At 41.9% G+C, this 15768-nt stretch overlaps 1 protein-coding gene across 1 annotated transcript; it reads left to right on the top strand.

The window, feature by feature from the left end:
- Window positions 1-10786, top strand: LOC311086519 (tripartite motif-containing protein 16-like). Its single transcript, XM_084119437.1, has 6 exons — window positions 1-697; window positions 1188-1283; window positions 1376-1609; window positions 4354-4513; window positions 9329-9376; window positions 9624-10786. The coding sequence occupies exons 1-6, from the start codon at window positions 125-127 to the stop codon at window positions 10145-10147; spliced, it is 1635 nt and encodes a 544-aa protein (XP_083975563.1). The 5' UTR covers window positions 1-124; the 3' UTR covers window positions 10148-10786.
- The last annotated feature ends 4982 nt before the right edge of the window (window positions 10787-15768 follow it).

Raw genomic sequence — 15768 nt, 5'->3', positions numbered from 1 at the left:
GTTTTACACACGTCACTCAAACACAGAAGCAAGAAACTATTTCAACTCCTCAGTTCAGAGAAACAGAAACTGAAATATTCTTGAGCTGTTGTGTGTTTGTGTCTCTCTGTATTCATGCAGTAAAATGGCAGAAGCCAGAATTTCTCAGGATGAGTTCACGTGTCCAGTGTGTCTGGATCTCCTGAAGGATCCAGTGGCTATCCACTGTGGACACAGTTACTGTAAGATCTGTATTACAGACTGCTGGGATCAGGAGGATGAGAAGAGAGTCTACAGCTGCCCTCAGTGCAGACAGACCTTCAGTCCAAGACCTGCTTTAGCTAAAAACACCATTCTGGCTGAACTGGTGGAGAAACTGAAGAAGACTAAACTTCCTGCTGACTGTTACGCTGGAGCTGGAGACGTGCAGTGTGACGTCTGTACTGGAAGAAAATACAAAGCCGTCAAGTCCTGTCTGGTGTGTCAGGAATCTTACTGTCAAACTCATTTTGACCGTCATGAGGAATATCACTCTCGTAAGCCACACAAAGTGATTGATGCCACTGGACGACTGCAGGACATGATCTGCCGTAAACATGATAAAGAGCTAGAAATGTTCTGTATCACTGATCAACAGTGCATCTGTGTGTGGTGTAAGGAGAGTGAACATAAAAACCACAACACTGTATCAACTGCAGCACAGAGGACAGAGAAACAGGTATGAACTGAGAGGGATTGATCACACAGAAATGAAAGTGTCTTCATTTACTCACTCATTTACTCATGTTGTTCCAAACCGGTTTGACTGAGTTTCTTCTGTGGAATATAAAAGATGACATTTTGAAGAATGTCTTGTCTATTTTAGTTTATACATTGAAAGTCAATAAAAAAGATAAAAGCATAAAAGTAATCTAAACAACTAGTGGTTATAGCTTAAGTGTATTGACATCCGCCGTAGGATTATCCGCGTGGTAATGGGGAATCGCATGTGATCCTCGCAATGAGAACATAAACTATACACAAAAGCTGCTTCACGAACCATATTTTATTTTATAACACGTGAACCATCAATCTGTGGTTTGAACCAGACAGTAAAAACTTACCATGCAAGATCTTTAACCACTTCACCAACTCTGGATTCATGTAACTTTAATGTTTGTATGACAGTAGTTTTATGTGTCATTCCCTGTCATTGGTTTGTCCTCCAGAAACAGCTGAAGGAGACGCAGATGAAGATCCGTCAGAGAATCCAGCAGAGACAGAAAGATCTTCAGCATCTGAGAGAGGCTGTGAAGTCTCATAAGGTGAGTCTGGAGAAGAGAAGTTTGAGACGTCTCAGTTTGGACTCTGTCAGTCGTGCTGAAGCCACTGTGTGATTGTGATGTGTGTGTAACAGTGCTCTGCACAGACAGCAGTGGAGGACATTGAGAGGATCTTCACTGAGATCATCCGCTCCATTGAGAGAAGCCGCTCTGAGGTCACACAGCGGATCAGAGATCAGGAAAAGACTGCAGTGAGTCGAGCTGAAGGACGACTGGAGCGACTGGAGCAGGAGATCAATGATCTGAGGAGGAGAGACGCTGAGCTGGAGCAGCTTTCACACACACACCATCACATCCAGTTCCTGCAGGTAACAGAGATCTAGAAGAACAGGATCATAGTGGACTTGAGCAAGATCCTGCTATGACAGAGAAACATTTCATGAGAGCAGAATGAGCCGTTGACTGAGATGTTGTCAGGAATTCAGTCAGATTCAGTCAAGTGTTGTGTTATCATATAATCATCAGTCAGACTCTCATCTGATCATCTTCTGTTTAAAGAGACACACTTACAAAGCCCTGGGAAATTTACCATTAAATATTAACTAATTTTTCCTTCTGGTTTCTTCTGTCTTGATGAAATCAGTGAACTTGATGGGATCAATATCCAGCCAACTGGATTTTCATCCTCTTTTAATGAAATCTTTTATTTCTACCAAAATAATTTCAGTAATTGGCACCAAAATTGGGTCAGGTGATCTTCAAAGTAGATCATATTGATAATGTTGATAAAAATTAAACAAACAATTTTCAATAGAAATTACATTGAGTATATTTTAGTTTATCATACATGTGTGTCAGTTCATTCAGCAGTAACTAACCATATTTCAAGTCAAGTCAAGTCAAGTCATCTTCATTTATATAGCGTTTTTAACAATGTAGATTGTTTCAAAGCAGCTTTACAGAGACAAACGTATAATTTAAGGTAACAGAGATTGTTTTGGATTTATAGCGGTTCTTTAATAAAGTTATTTTCCAGCTAAAGTTAGTTTGATTGATTCGCTTCCGTCGCAACGATAATTTGTTATTAAATTAGGGGCTGCCAAGACGACACCATTCTCTCTACATAGACTTTAAACGCGAACCTGTGAGAAACGCTGATGGCGTTCACATGCGCATTAAGAATTGGTTCTATAGTTATATGCGTTTGAATATATGTGCGCAGATTTGTAATTCCCTACAGACCAAGCCTAAACAAAGTACTGGTTTTTCCTTATAAATTTGATACAGACTTTTATTTTATTTTGTCACTTCGGGGTAGGTACGCGAAAAAACATGAGTGGTAAAGGGATCCTCCATAGGGAGAGACTAGTTGGCACTTCAGCACTGCGTTGTCATCGGGGCCAGGCGAAGGTCCTTCGTCAGATCTGGATACGGCCTGGATCCGGCAGGCTGCCGGAAAACCTCGGGATAAACAAAGACACTAAAATTAGCGTAGATGCCATTCTTCTCATGATGTAACGAGTACATCAGGATTCATGGGAAGTGTTCCCGGTTCCGGCTGACCTAATCTATGCAGCCTAACATTGAATTATAGAAGTCTATAATGTATTATGTGAATGCTAGGCCAAAGAGATGTGTCTTTAGTCTAGCTTTGAACTGACAGAGTGTGTCTGCTTCCCGGACAATGGCAGGAAGATTGTTCCAAAGTGTTGGTGCTAAATAGGAAAAGGATCTACAGCAGTCGATTTTGATATTCTAGGTATTATCAACTGGCCGGAATTTTGCGATCGCAATAGACGTGAAGGACTATAATGCGTTAAGAGCTCGCTCAAGTACTGCGGAGCTAAACCATTTAGTGCTTTGTAAGTAATCAGCAATATTTTAAATTTTATGCGATGTTTAATAGGCAGCCAATGCAGTTTTGACAGAACCGGGCTAATATGGTCATACTTCCTGGTTCTGGTAAGAACTCGAGCTGCTGCATTTTGAACTGTTTATTAAGCGTGCAGGACAACCACCCAGTAGAGCATTACAATAATCTAGCCTTGATGTCATGAACACATTAACTAATTGTTCCGCATTTGTCAATGAGAGCATATGACGTAATTTAGATATATTTTTAAGATGGAAAAATGCGGTTTTACAGATACTAGACACGTGACTTTCAAATGAAAGATTGGTATCAAAGAGCACACCCAGGTTCCTAACCGACGACGAAGACTTAACAGAGCAGCCATCAAGTGTTAGACAGTATTCTAGGTTATTACGTGAGGAAGTTTTTTGTCCAATAATTAGAATCTCTGTTTTTTCAGAATTTAGAAGTAGGAAATTACGAGTCATCCAATTTTTTATATTAGCTATGCATTCTGTTAATTTAGTGAATTGGTAAGTTTCGTTAGGTTTTGAAGCCTTGGCTAAATGTAATTTACGTGAGAATAGATAATGATCTGAGATGTCATCTCTCTGCTGCAGAATTTCAACGGCATCAACATCTAATCCGTGTGATAATATTAGATCATATGATTACGACAATGAGTAGGTCCTGACACGTGTTGTCTAACTACAATTGAGTTTACAATGTCTTTAAATGCCAATCTTTGAACATCTTTGTGTTTTTCAAAGACAATAGAAATAATTCTGAAATTACATTTAAAGATACTTAAATCCTACTCAAGTTGGTCAAAAAGCTCTCTAAATATTAGCTAGTTGCATTTAATATAAATTTAGACATTCATTTAATTAAAAATAATTTTAATTATAATTTTAAAAATAAGTAAGTTTCTGAAAGCATTACATTCAATCTGCTCTTAAGTATATATATATATATATATATATATATATATATATATATATATATATATATATATATTTAAATTGTATATATATATATGTATATATATATATTTAAATTGTATTATTATTAAGTTTGAAATACTAGAGTTTGTCGCATTAAATGATGAATATGAGAAGAATGTGCTGATTGTGTGAAAGTGCTGGATTGAAGCGAGTCACTGAAGAGAAGTCAAGTCAACAAGAGCCGCTCAGATCTGATATAATGCAGGTTATTGACTGAAGTGTGGAGATGATGAGTTTTGATTTCTGTTTTCTGTAGAGTTTCCAGTCTCTCTCAGCACCTCCTGAATCTACAGACGAACCCGACGTTTCCTTCAGTTCTCTCTCCTCTTTTGATGGCGTGAGAGAATCTGTCCGTCAGCTGAGAGACAAACTGGAGGATTTCTGCAAAGAGGAGATCAAGAAGATCTCAGACGGAGGTAAAGTCCTGCGCCTCGTTTATACAGACGTGTGGAGAAAGATCCCAAATCTGAACGTACAACCATTTCTGAAATGTTCCTATGATTTATAAAACATCCATTTGCACAAAAATGTCCTTAAATGCATCCCAGTTTTAAATCACAGTTATTAATAAATTAAATTCAAGTCCATCAAATCCTCCTACAGAACGGCCACAAATATCTCTTGATGATTCAGAAATACGGACTCATCATCGTGGACAAGCGTTTATACACGCATGACGGAGGATGAAATCCATGGAATTTAGGATCAATCCGATGTGTGTGTTTTATAAATGAAGCCCCTGGAGATTATTAATCAGCTCTCAGAAATGAGTCCATCATCTATTATATAGATAGAGCATTATATTAGAAATTGTTATACTGTCACTTAACTTTACAAAACAATAAAAATACGATGGCACAAGAATTCTTGGATGCTCACTCTTTTTAATCCAGATCAATTTAACCATGTGTATATCCTGTCTCTCCTTTCATCCCCTTAATCTCTATTCCCCTCTAGTGTTAAGTTCTTGTAATAACAGTCTATATAGACACAACATTCCCCCAATACGTAAGATATTTTCCTCCCCACTTAATCTACAACATTAAACAATGAACCCAAGGAAGTACAATTATTTGAACAGTAGCCTACTTTTTTTTTTTTTTACGGAATATTGCTTGAGCACAAAAACAAGCTTATCTTAATTATAACAGGAACAGAACGTGTAGGCTATGCAATGTATAACTATACATTTACGTCTCGAAATCTTTGAGCCATGAGGGTGGGTTGCGCATTCTTGACGGACGTTCCTCAGCCCGCGGAAAGTTATCAGCTTTATTACAGAAGGAGGTTTCCTCCGCAAGATCAGGTGCAGGATCAGGCATCTGAACAGCTCGTGCCAATTGTGAAGAATGCCATTTCCTTCCATCCTCTAGTAAGTAGGTATTCGGACCCACTTGTTTCTCAATTTCAACAGGATCAGAAAATTTGCAGTGTCCCTTCGGCACATGAAAGGGCTTTCACACTCGCACCCTGTTCCTCTTTTTGAGGATAACCAGTTGTGCGCCACGTTTTGCGTCAGTGTAGCACTTCATCTGAGATTGCTTAAGAACAACTCGCTTGCGAACAGCCGCTGGCTGGAGAGTGCTGGCAGGGGAATGAAGGGCAACGTTCAGTTTTGTTCTCATCTTCCGCCCATGGAGCAATTCAAAGGGTGAAGCTCCCGTGGTGGCATGTGGAGTAGAGCAGTAAACTTGAAGAAAGTCTGTAACAGTACGCTTCCACGGCTTAGATTGTACTATAGCCAACTGTACACAGTCCTTAAGAACTCTGTTAAAACGTTCTATGGCACCATTCGCCGCTGGATGATACACAGCCGTGCAAACTGCCGCAATGCCTCTTTCTCGCAGAAAGGTTGTGAACGCATCCGACGTGAATTGTGGCCCATTGTCCGTAACCCACTCTACCAGGTAACCATGGCGACTGAAAACGCCATTGAGAAAGTCAATCACAACCCCCGTCGTCACAGACGATGTAAAGGCAACTTCTGGCCATTTGGAATAGTAATCAGTTAAGGTGATAGCGTACTTACAGTCCCAAACAGCAGTGTCAAACGGGCCAACAATGTCCATGCCCAGTTTACTCCACGGTGCATCTGGAAAAGGTACCGGTTGGAGGGGGGCGGTAACAGTGCGAGCAGATTTATCCAGACTTTGACACAACTCGCACGTGGAGACCTGAGTCTGGATCATCTTATCCATTCCAGGGAACCAGTACAGTTTGCGTAAGCGCTGCTTTGTCCGCACGATTCCCTGGTGACTTTCGTGCGCGAGAGCTATTACTGTATGTCGCAATGTCACTGGAACTACTAGACGGGTGTCCCTGAATACCACATTGTCCTTGACACTCAGTTCATTCCTCACATTATAGTAGGGTTGAAGGTCGGTATGCACAGCTTTTACAGAAACAGGCCATCCTTTTTCGATTTGAGTGCACACAGCGGTCAGTTCAGGACACGAGGCTGCAGCAGTTTTGAACTCGGATGGTGAAATCGCAGTCAGGGCAGTAGACAGTAAAGCGACAAGCTCTGGCTCATCATCAGAGTTAGAAGCAGAAGTGAGAGGAAGAGGTAACCATGACAGGCAGTCAGCAACATGATTTGATGAGCCAGCCCGATACACAATGTCATAAGTGAAGCACAGAAGGTGAGCTGACCACCGAGCAATGCGCATCCCGGCACGTCCAGCTCCCCGCGTAGACAGCAGTGTTGTCAGCGCCTGATGATCAGTGCGCAGCGTAAAACGTCTGCCCCAGAGGTATGTGCGCCACTTCTCGACGGCCCAAACACACGCTAAAGCCTCTTTCTCCACAGTTGAATAACGCCTTTCGGCTGAGGTTAAGGTTCGTGACGCAAATGCCACTGTGCGTTCACTGTGATCTGGGTGCACCTGCGATAATATCGCTCCCAGACCATAATCTGATGCATCAGTGGACACAATGACTGGCAGTTCTGGGTTAAATAGAGCAAGTGCTGAACTGTCCAATAAGCATTTCTTAACATCCATGAAGCTCTGTTGGGCATCATCAGTCCATTCAAATTCAGAATCCTGACGCAGGCATGCACACAACGGCTCAACAAGAGTGGCATAATTAGGTATAAACTTATTATACCAGGACAACATACCCAGAAAGGAGCGCAAACTGGTGACATCAGTTAGGGCTGGGGCCTGCATTATTGCTTGCAGATGTTCTCCATCAGGTTGGATACCATCTCCATTCACCATGTGTCCGAGAAAGCGCAAACAGGACTGGCGGAAATTAAATTTTTTCTCATTCATTCGTAGACCAGCCTCGCTTAGACGTTTGAGCACACCCTCCAAAGCAACGTCATGTTCTTGCTGTGTATGTCCGAAACAGATGATGTCATCTAAGTAATTCTGTACATTGGGAACACCTTTGAGTATTATTGACAGCATTTTCTGGAATGCGGCCGGAGCCAATGCGAGACCATACGGAACACGGCAAAAACGAAACAGCCCGTCATGTGTTATAAACACTGTGAGGTCACGGCTATCTGGATGAAGCGGAACCTGATGGTAAGCATTTTCCAGATCAATGGTAGAAAAAACAGTTTCACCTGACAAGGCAGCTAAAGTCTCATCCATGTGTGGCAGAGGGTAAGCATCCACTATAATAGCCTTATTAGGCTCCCGCAAATCAACACACATTCTAATTCCTCCCGTCTTCTTTTGTACTACAACAATCGGTGAGATCCACGGTGAAGCATCAATTTTCTCTATTACACCTGCGCTGAGAAGGCGGTTCAGTTCATCAGACACAGCAGCACGTACTGAGAAAGGAAGACGTCGCAGTTTTTGTCGCACCGGTACAACTGAGGGTAAGAACTTCACTTTATGCATGAACCCTTTCACACAGCCTGTCGCAGGTGCAGAAGAGGAAAGCTGCATCACCGGTGTCAGGGGAAGTGAAGCAAGTAAGTCGGAGACTCGTGCAGGAGTGATTGTATTCCCTTCTATGCAGAGGTGTAGAGCAGATATCAAGTCCATCCCCATTAGAGCAGTTCCTGATTCCACAATAAAGAAGGTGGCAGAGCATTCGGCATTGTCTTTAATAACAGTAGCTGGCATACAGCCAAGCACATTAATAGGCGAGCGCAAGTACGTAACTAGTCGCGCGGTCGATGGCTGCAAATGTGTACCTTTGACGTTTTTTTCATACACAGATCGAGGCAGAACTGATACTGAAGCGCCAGTATCCACGATCAGTTCCACATTTGCAAAGGACTTAGGTGTCTGGATGCCCACAGCACACTGGATTTTATTATGCATGCTGGATCCTTGAATTAACAGTAACGTGTACTCGGGTAATTCAACTTCTCTAACTGTGTGTGTAGGAGCCGAACGACACACGCGTGCAAAGTGTCCTTCTTATTTACAGTTTTTACATATTGCTCTTGTAGCCGGGCACTCCCTTGCATTAGCCAAGTGTCCACTAGAACCACAACGAAAACATGAGCGTGTATGCGCAGCAGGTGCATTGGTTTTTGAAAAAGTATTTGCGCTGAATGTGGTTCTTTGCTGTTTGCGCTGAATGGCATTTTGTTGAACTTGGACAGCTTGCACAGGAAAACTCCGTTCTCCGATGGCCTTTGCTTGTTCTGACGCAGACTCAACTTGGGTTGCAGTTGCAATAGTTTCTGCAATAGCAGTCTCTCGCGGAATGTGTGCTCAATGCTGTGATAGCAGACTCCAGTGTATCTCCAGTCTCTGGTAAAGTATAAAAAATCCTTTGCCCTTCGGTTCCTAAGCAATGAAGCAGCAAGACTCTTTTCCTTCCCTCTAGCCAAGCATCACCTGTAGCTCCCACGACAAGGAGATAGTTGCGGAAAATCCTGGTCCACGTTGTGAATGGAATGCTGGGCTCACCCGGGCAAGGCAGAAATAAGTCTGGAAATGGAGCGTTCAGTGCAGCCATCGTCACGCAATATAGATGCAGACCACCTCGTCGCCAATTTGTTATACTGTCACTTAACTTTACAAAACAATAAAAATACGATGGCACAAGAATTCTTGGATGCTCACTCTTTTTAATCCAGATTAACTTAACCATGTGTATATCCTGTCTCTCCTTTCATCCCCTTAATCTCTGTTCCCCTCTAGTGTTCAGTTCTTGTAATAACAGTCTATATAGACACAACAGAAATGTCTCAGAAATTAATGTTTTTTTATCTTGTCATTTCTCTTCACACTGTTCATGTCTGTTTATTTCCACAGTCACATTCACCAACATGAATCCCAAGACCAGGAACGACTTCCTACAATGTGAGTCACTAGAAAACAAGCAGAAAAACTCACTGAATGTGTTCATGTTCTTCCTGTAGAAGGAGAAATAAATCATGATAGAAGAGTTTTATAATTGATCATGTAAATGATGATTTGCACAGGATATTTGGTCAGCTGTACTGAGACACTGATGATACATTGAACATTGATTCATGTAGAGTTCAGATACATTAAAAGATCAGACAGATTCATAATTCCTGTTTCTGATGTGTTTTCTCTCCATCAGATTCCCATCAGCTCACTCTGGATCTGAACACAGTGAATAAACGCCTCAGTCTGTCTGAGAGGAACAGAGTGATTACTCACACTAACACACAACAGCCGTATCCTGATCATCCAGACAGATTTGATCATTATTATCAGGTGTTGTGTAGAGAGAGTGTGTGTGGACGCTGTTACTGGGAGATTGAGTGGAGTGGGAGTTGTGTGTGTATATCAGTGTCATATAAGAGCATCAGCAGGAAGGGACGGGGTAATGAGTGTGTGTTTGGAAATACTGATCAGTCCTGGAGTTTGGAGTGCACTTCCTCCAGTTACAAATTCATACACAATAACATACACACTTCTCTCCCTGTAAAGCCCATCAGCAGAAGAATAGGAGTGTATGTGGATCACAGTGCAGGAACTCTGTCCTTCTACAGCGTCTCTGACACAATGAGCCTCATCCACACAGTCCAGACCACATTCACTCAGACGCTCTATCCTGGGTTTAGGGTTAGTTGGTCTGAATCATCAGTGAAACTGTGTTGATGTTTCAGAACAGATTGTAGAGAGATTTTAACCATAATACTTTGAGCTGCACGATAAATCAGTAACAGTGAGATACAGAGACTCTTATTTTAATTTTCTTTAATATCTTAACTTCTGCTACTGAAATAACACATCAGAATAAATGTGTATCAAATCCTCATAGAGACAGTAAGAACAGAGAGTTTGCGTGTGTGTGTGTGCTTTTCTCAAACTCTGTTTTGATGAAAATCTCTTTATTTTTTTGTTTTGTTGTAGTGACACATAATAAATAATTTTTATTCTTACTATCAAAAAGTATCTTTCAGTTGAAATAATAAAACTGAAGGTTAATTACAAAATGAACAGATTGAGGATAGTGTGGTTTTGAATAATGAAATGACAGAAATGGTTGTGAACAATGTAAGGAGTGAAGATGTGGAAAATGACATTAGTAGTGGAGAAAATAGTGCTGGAAAACAATCACAGTTCAAAATGTGAGGAAAATTGTGATGCAGAAGATGAGGGATGAAGAAGCACTTTCTGAGATTTCAGATATTGGGTCACAAGGGATGGAAATCATGAACTCTTTACGAGAAATAAATGACTTTCACAACGTTTGATAAAGTTGTTGTCAGTTTCGAGTGATGGTGCAAAAGCATAGGCGGAGTTTGACATTCAAGCCGGGGGGGGGGGGGGGGGGGGGGGGGGGGGGGGGGGGAGGGGGGGAGGGGGGGGGGAATCATTGTAACAGCTTTTGCACTGTTAAAATATTATCTTCAACCAAAACGAAAAGATTTTTAAAGTTTTTCTTTCCTTTTTTCAAAACACATTGTGGCAATGAGAGTGATTAAAAAAGTTATATTTCGCATGTTGTTGTACTTCATGAAACATTTAAAACATTCTGAGACACGGGGAAAATGAACAGTCACACAATACTCTCCACTTTTGAAACATATTGAACAGCATATTGAAAGCAGTGTGTTGAGTTCCTCCAGCTTAAGCAGTTATTTGGCAGAGAAATAAAACTTACAGACCTAGACATTGTCCAGACTAGTGCAACAGTAATTTTCATTTTTTGCGTCCTGCATATGCGTCGATAATGGTCTCAGGTGAGAGCTTGGCCGTAATGTCGCTTTCGATGTGAAGGATCGCAAGAGAAGAAGACCTGGCTGCTCCCAACGTCAGTTCCTTATCCTCCTCATCGCAGAGAAGCTTCTCTCAGAGGTAGATGATCCAATCGGCAGAGTGAGCGATAACTGTAAAAGTGCGAGTGCAAGCTCCATGGACTCCAACCTCCTTTCCAGCTCATTGATGAGAGTGTCCAGCACGGGGAAATATAGTTTCTGCTGATAGCCAGGACTCTCTGCTGTTTCTTCGTGGGTTGTTTCCCTTTGCCCTAAAGTACTGGTAATCAAGAAACCATCAAGGGAGGTGGGCGGATTTGAAACGCGTTTCATTTTGGGTGCGGCGGGGCCTGCGGAGACGTGAATCTGACGATCAGTGTTTTCTTCGGGCACGGCAATGTTGTTGTCCAGGCAGAACTGTTTGACTGACTTCCACACATCGCTCCAGGAGTCTGCCTGCATTTTAGACACGAAGTGTGCTTTCAGGCTGTCAGTAAGGACTGCAGCTTCGGACAGTGTGCAGTTGGATGACTGTAGTGCCTTGTGCGTAACGTGGATCACACGCAGTAGCTCCTCAAACACAAGGCTTTGTCACGGTTTTCAGATGCATTGTTTCCTTCTTGTCTCGTGCCTTTGTTATTTGTGTGTGTGTCTGTGTCGCGTGGGTTGGGCGTGGCCCAAACAATCCTGTTCATTCATTCAATCTCTAATCAGCTTGGCGCCAGCTGCAACTCATCTCCATAGCCTATTTATACTCACCGGTTTCTTTTCTCCACTGTCAGATCGTTGTCGATGTCTAGATGTCTGGTGTTCCTCGTCTGTGATCGTGTGGTGTTGTTCGAGTTTCCTGTTACCTGTTCCAGTTCGTGTTCACGTCGGATTCATCATCATCATCATCACATCACCCTGCACCAGCTCTTCTCTCTGTGTTTGGCCATCGAGGTCCCTGCGCTGCCCACCCACCAGTGTTGTTTGTTGCCTCTGTTTAAACTTGTCTCTAATAAAGAGTTGACTGCACCTGCTTTTGCTTCCTCGTTAATCCAGCATGACAGGCTTGTAATGAATGACATTTTCGACATGAAGTCATGGATACCACTGGCTTGCGCTGACCACTTCTCTCCCTCTTCACTAATTTCTCTCAAACACTCCATAATCGCAGAGTAGTGACTTTTCACTGATTTCACACATCTCCACTTGCATGCCCATCTCGTGTCACTGGGCTGAACTACTTCAGTTACTTTCACGTTCAAGGATTTTTGGAGTCCAATAAATCTCTGGTGGTTTGACGGTTCCGAAAACAGTGAATACACATTGTCAATAATGCTCAGGAATGATTTCACAAATTGGTTCACGGAACAGCACTCCACAAGCACTAAATTTAAGCAGTGTATGTAGGCTGCGTATGGGTGAGTCTCTTTGATGCGCTGCTGCACACCAGACACATGACCTGACATGACAGACGCACCGTCATAACTCTGTGCCACAATTGGGATGTTTTTAACACCACACATATCAAGCCCTTTTTAGATGGCCTCCACAATCCCAGCCGCGTTGCGAGATGCAGAACAGTCCATGAAACGCTGCTTGATTTCCAATTCCTCGGCATATCGTATGCACACTGACAGCTGCTCAGTTTTGGAGGACCTAGCCTCGTCCGCAATTATGGAGAAAAATCCAGTTTCCTGCACCTTTTCAGCAATGTTGTTGTAAAGCATGTGTGCACAGATGTCAATTATTTCGTTTTGAAAATCTGGGCTTGTGGCATTAAAATAATTGGATTGCATGTTTTCAAAATCAGCATCATATTTCGATAAAAAACGCCAAACCTCGAGGAAATTGCCACGCGATTCTGACTCTTCTCCCTCCTTGTGTCCACGAAAGGGCAATCCAAGTTTAGACAGTAGCCTCACAACATCAACTACTTTGCATAGATAACCTCTGTTCTTTTCTACTGTAGTTTTATGGCTTTCAGAAAGTTTAGCTGCAATAGATCCACTTGAGGATGAGCTGGCTGCTTGGAAGTTATTCCACTTAATCATACAGTTCAGATGGGCCTGGCTTTTCCCATGTTTCTCTAGTTTACTGCTCAGTTTTTTTAGTCATGCCCTTTCTAAATGTGTCAATGCAGCTTGCAGTCTGGAAATGGCGACAAGCAAAACAGAATACTCAACGGAATACTCAAGCCAAGGGTAATTCTTGTAGAAGTAAGTGGAAAACGATCGTTTTGTACTTCCAAAACATTTTGAGGGGAATTGGGGCAGAGCAGGTTGCTTGGGACAGCCGTGTTTTTCTCCAAGATCATCTTTGTTGGTGTTACCTGCAGCTAGCGTATCTGTGGCCGTGGAGTGAACGTCAGGACTGCTAACGGTTCTGACGGTAAGAATATTTTCCAGAGATAACCGTTTAAATGGAAGTCTATAAGTCAAATTGCCTCTTTTTACATTGCAGCAAGGGCAGAGCAAAGCGTTTGAGCTCGTCAATCTGTGTCCATTCGAATGTCCCACAGATGCCAGCAACACAACACAGTAGTAGATTGCCCTGGAGTGATCACTTGCCATTATTAAAATGTAAATGCATGGGTTAGATGTCACCTAATAGATGTAAATGCATAGAAGTTGCCTAATTTAGTGTTTTCTATACCAGTTTACGACTTATATTATTTTTTAATATTTTATTTTTGTGCAGCTGTGGAGCTTTTGAGTGACGATTCCTCATTTGTCCTTTATCCGTCCATGTTTGGGCCTAAGTTATGATTCAAGTCCAGGTTCTAGTGCTAATATTATTTTAATCATCATAATAATATTTACTTCTACAACAGACTAATGTTTTGTTTTAGATATAATAAGTGTTTCTTTTAATGTCACATTTTCTTGAACACATTTTCAGAGGAGCATCGACGGACCTACAGAGCTCCGTATCTAATCTCCTGTTGCATTCAATGCAATTCTCTCTACAAAGACTGTGAAATACAGGGGATGTGGACAGAGGGGAAAACTACAAGGATTAGATCCTTTCTGAGATCTGAGTTTCTATTGGATGTAATGTTGCAGCAGTGGCCCAGAAACAGACAATATTAGTGCCAGAACATATTAGAATGGGTTTGCATAAACCCTCATTGTGTTGCCTTTCAATTAAAAGATCTTGTTATAGGTGTGCTTGTTGTTCATTTGTCTCAAAGTATCATAAGATGTGTTTGACAGCGGTGTGTTTAGCTGTTCATTAGTGCTGTTGATATCAGTCAAAAATTTTAATCATCAGCAAATCAGGCATACGATAAGAAATCAAAAGATGTTTAAAATTATTTATGTAAAAAAAAAAAAATATATAGAAATAAAGCTCAATTCCAAAAGGATATATCAGTGCTTGCTTAACACTCTGGTTGAGGTTGGACAAATAATTGATAAAACAATACATTGCAATACGGTTTCTTGCAATACATTATTAGCTACCCAGGCACTAATGCCCAAGCTAAGCTAAGGCCCAAGTTTGTTTAGTCACAAGCGGGCCACTACTAGAATTAAGGGACTCAGCCGCCGGAATTTCAGCCAAATTTCCGGAAAAAAGGTTTTGGTTCAACCTGAGGAAGATCCTGCAGACGCAGACCATCGTTTTTGAGAGGAATCATTCAGCTGAAAAAAAATGAGTAATTAATTTAATTCATTTATTTTTCTAGTGTTGCTTGATGTTATAAATGTTAAGATAAAAATAGTTTTTTTTATATATATCTAGATGTTTGCAATGATAATTACGTAACGTCAGAATACTCATTCGGTCGTGGAGGTAGGCTACGGTTGATGAGAAGGCCTACGGTCTCTTTTAGGATGATTGTGTTTTTTGTTATTAGAAAAACGTCTCAGGTTACAACTGTAACCTATGTTCCCTGAGAACAGGGAACGAGACACTACGTCAGAATGACGCTATGGGGAACGCCTCAGGCGTGACAGGTGTCTGAAATCAAATATCATCTCACAGCAATCATGCTGACCGGCGACAGCCCGTGAATCATTTACGTGAATGATTAACGTGCAACCTGCAAGTATAAAAGGGCGCTTTGCAAACATGACAACATCCTATCGTCTGAAGGGACTGTTGCAGGCAGGCCCCGAGGCATGGCAGGAAGACGTAGTGTCTCGTTCCCTGTTCTCAGGGAACATAGGTTACAGTCGTAACCTGAGACGTTCCCTTTCGAAAGGGAACTCTACACTACGTCAGAATGACGCTATGGGGAACGATATGCCAACGCCACCATGCTAAGGGGAGTGCATGCCAAAAGGCAGTGACAACTGTCAGAACCGGCAATTCAAATGAACGCTAGAACCACTCACCCCCAGGTCACACTGAGCTGTCAGTGACAGCACTCCCTACGGTCATAGCCCAAGCTATATGACACCACAGAAAACCTCCATAAACATAGTTTAGTGAAAGGTCTACCTGGGCCTGCTCAAGGGCCAAGGACCACAACTTCAACTTCTTAGAAGGGGTCCCTTCTAGGGAATGTGGCTAGGGAACCTGAGGAAC

The sequence above is a fragment of the Abramis brama genome (assembly GCF_963993115.1).
Source record: "Abramis brama genome assembly, chromosome: 1".
In the NCBI taxonomy this organism is placed as follows: domain Eukaryota; kingdom Metazoa; phylum Chordata; class Actinopteri; order Cypriniformes; family Leuciscidae; genus Abramis; species Abramis brama.
Note: the sequence above shows the minus strand (reverse complement) of the source record. Positions and strands in the feature narration are given on the sequence as shown.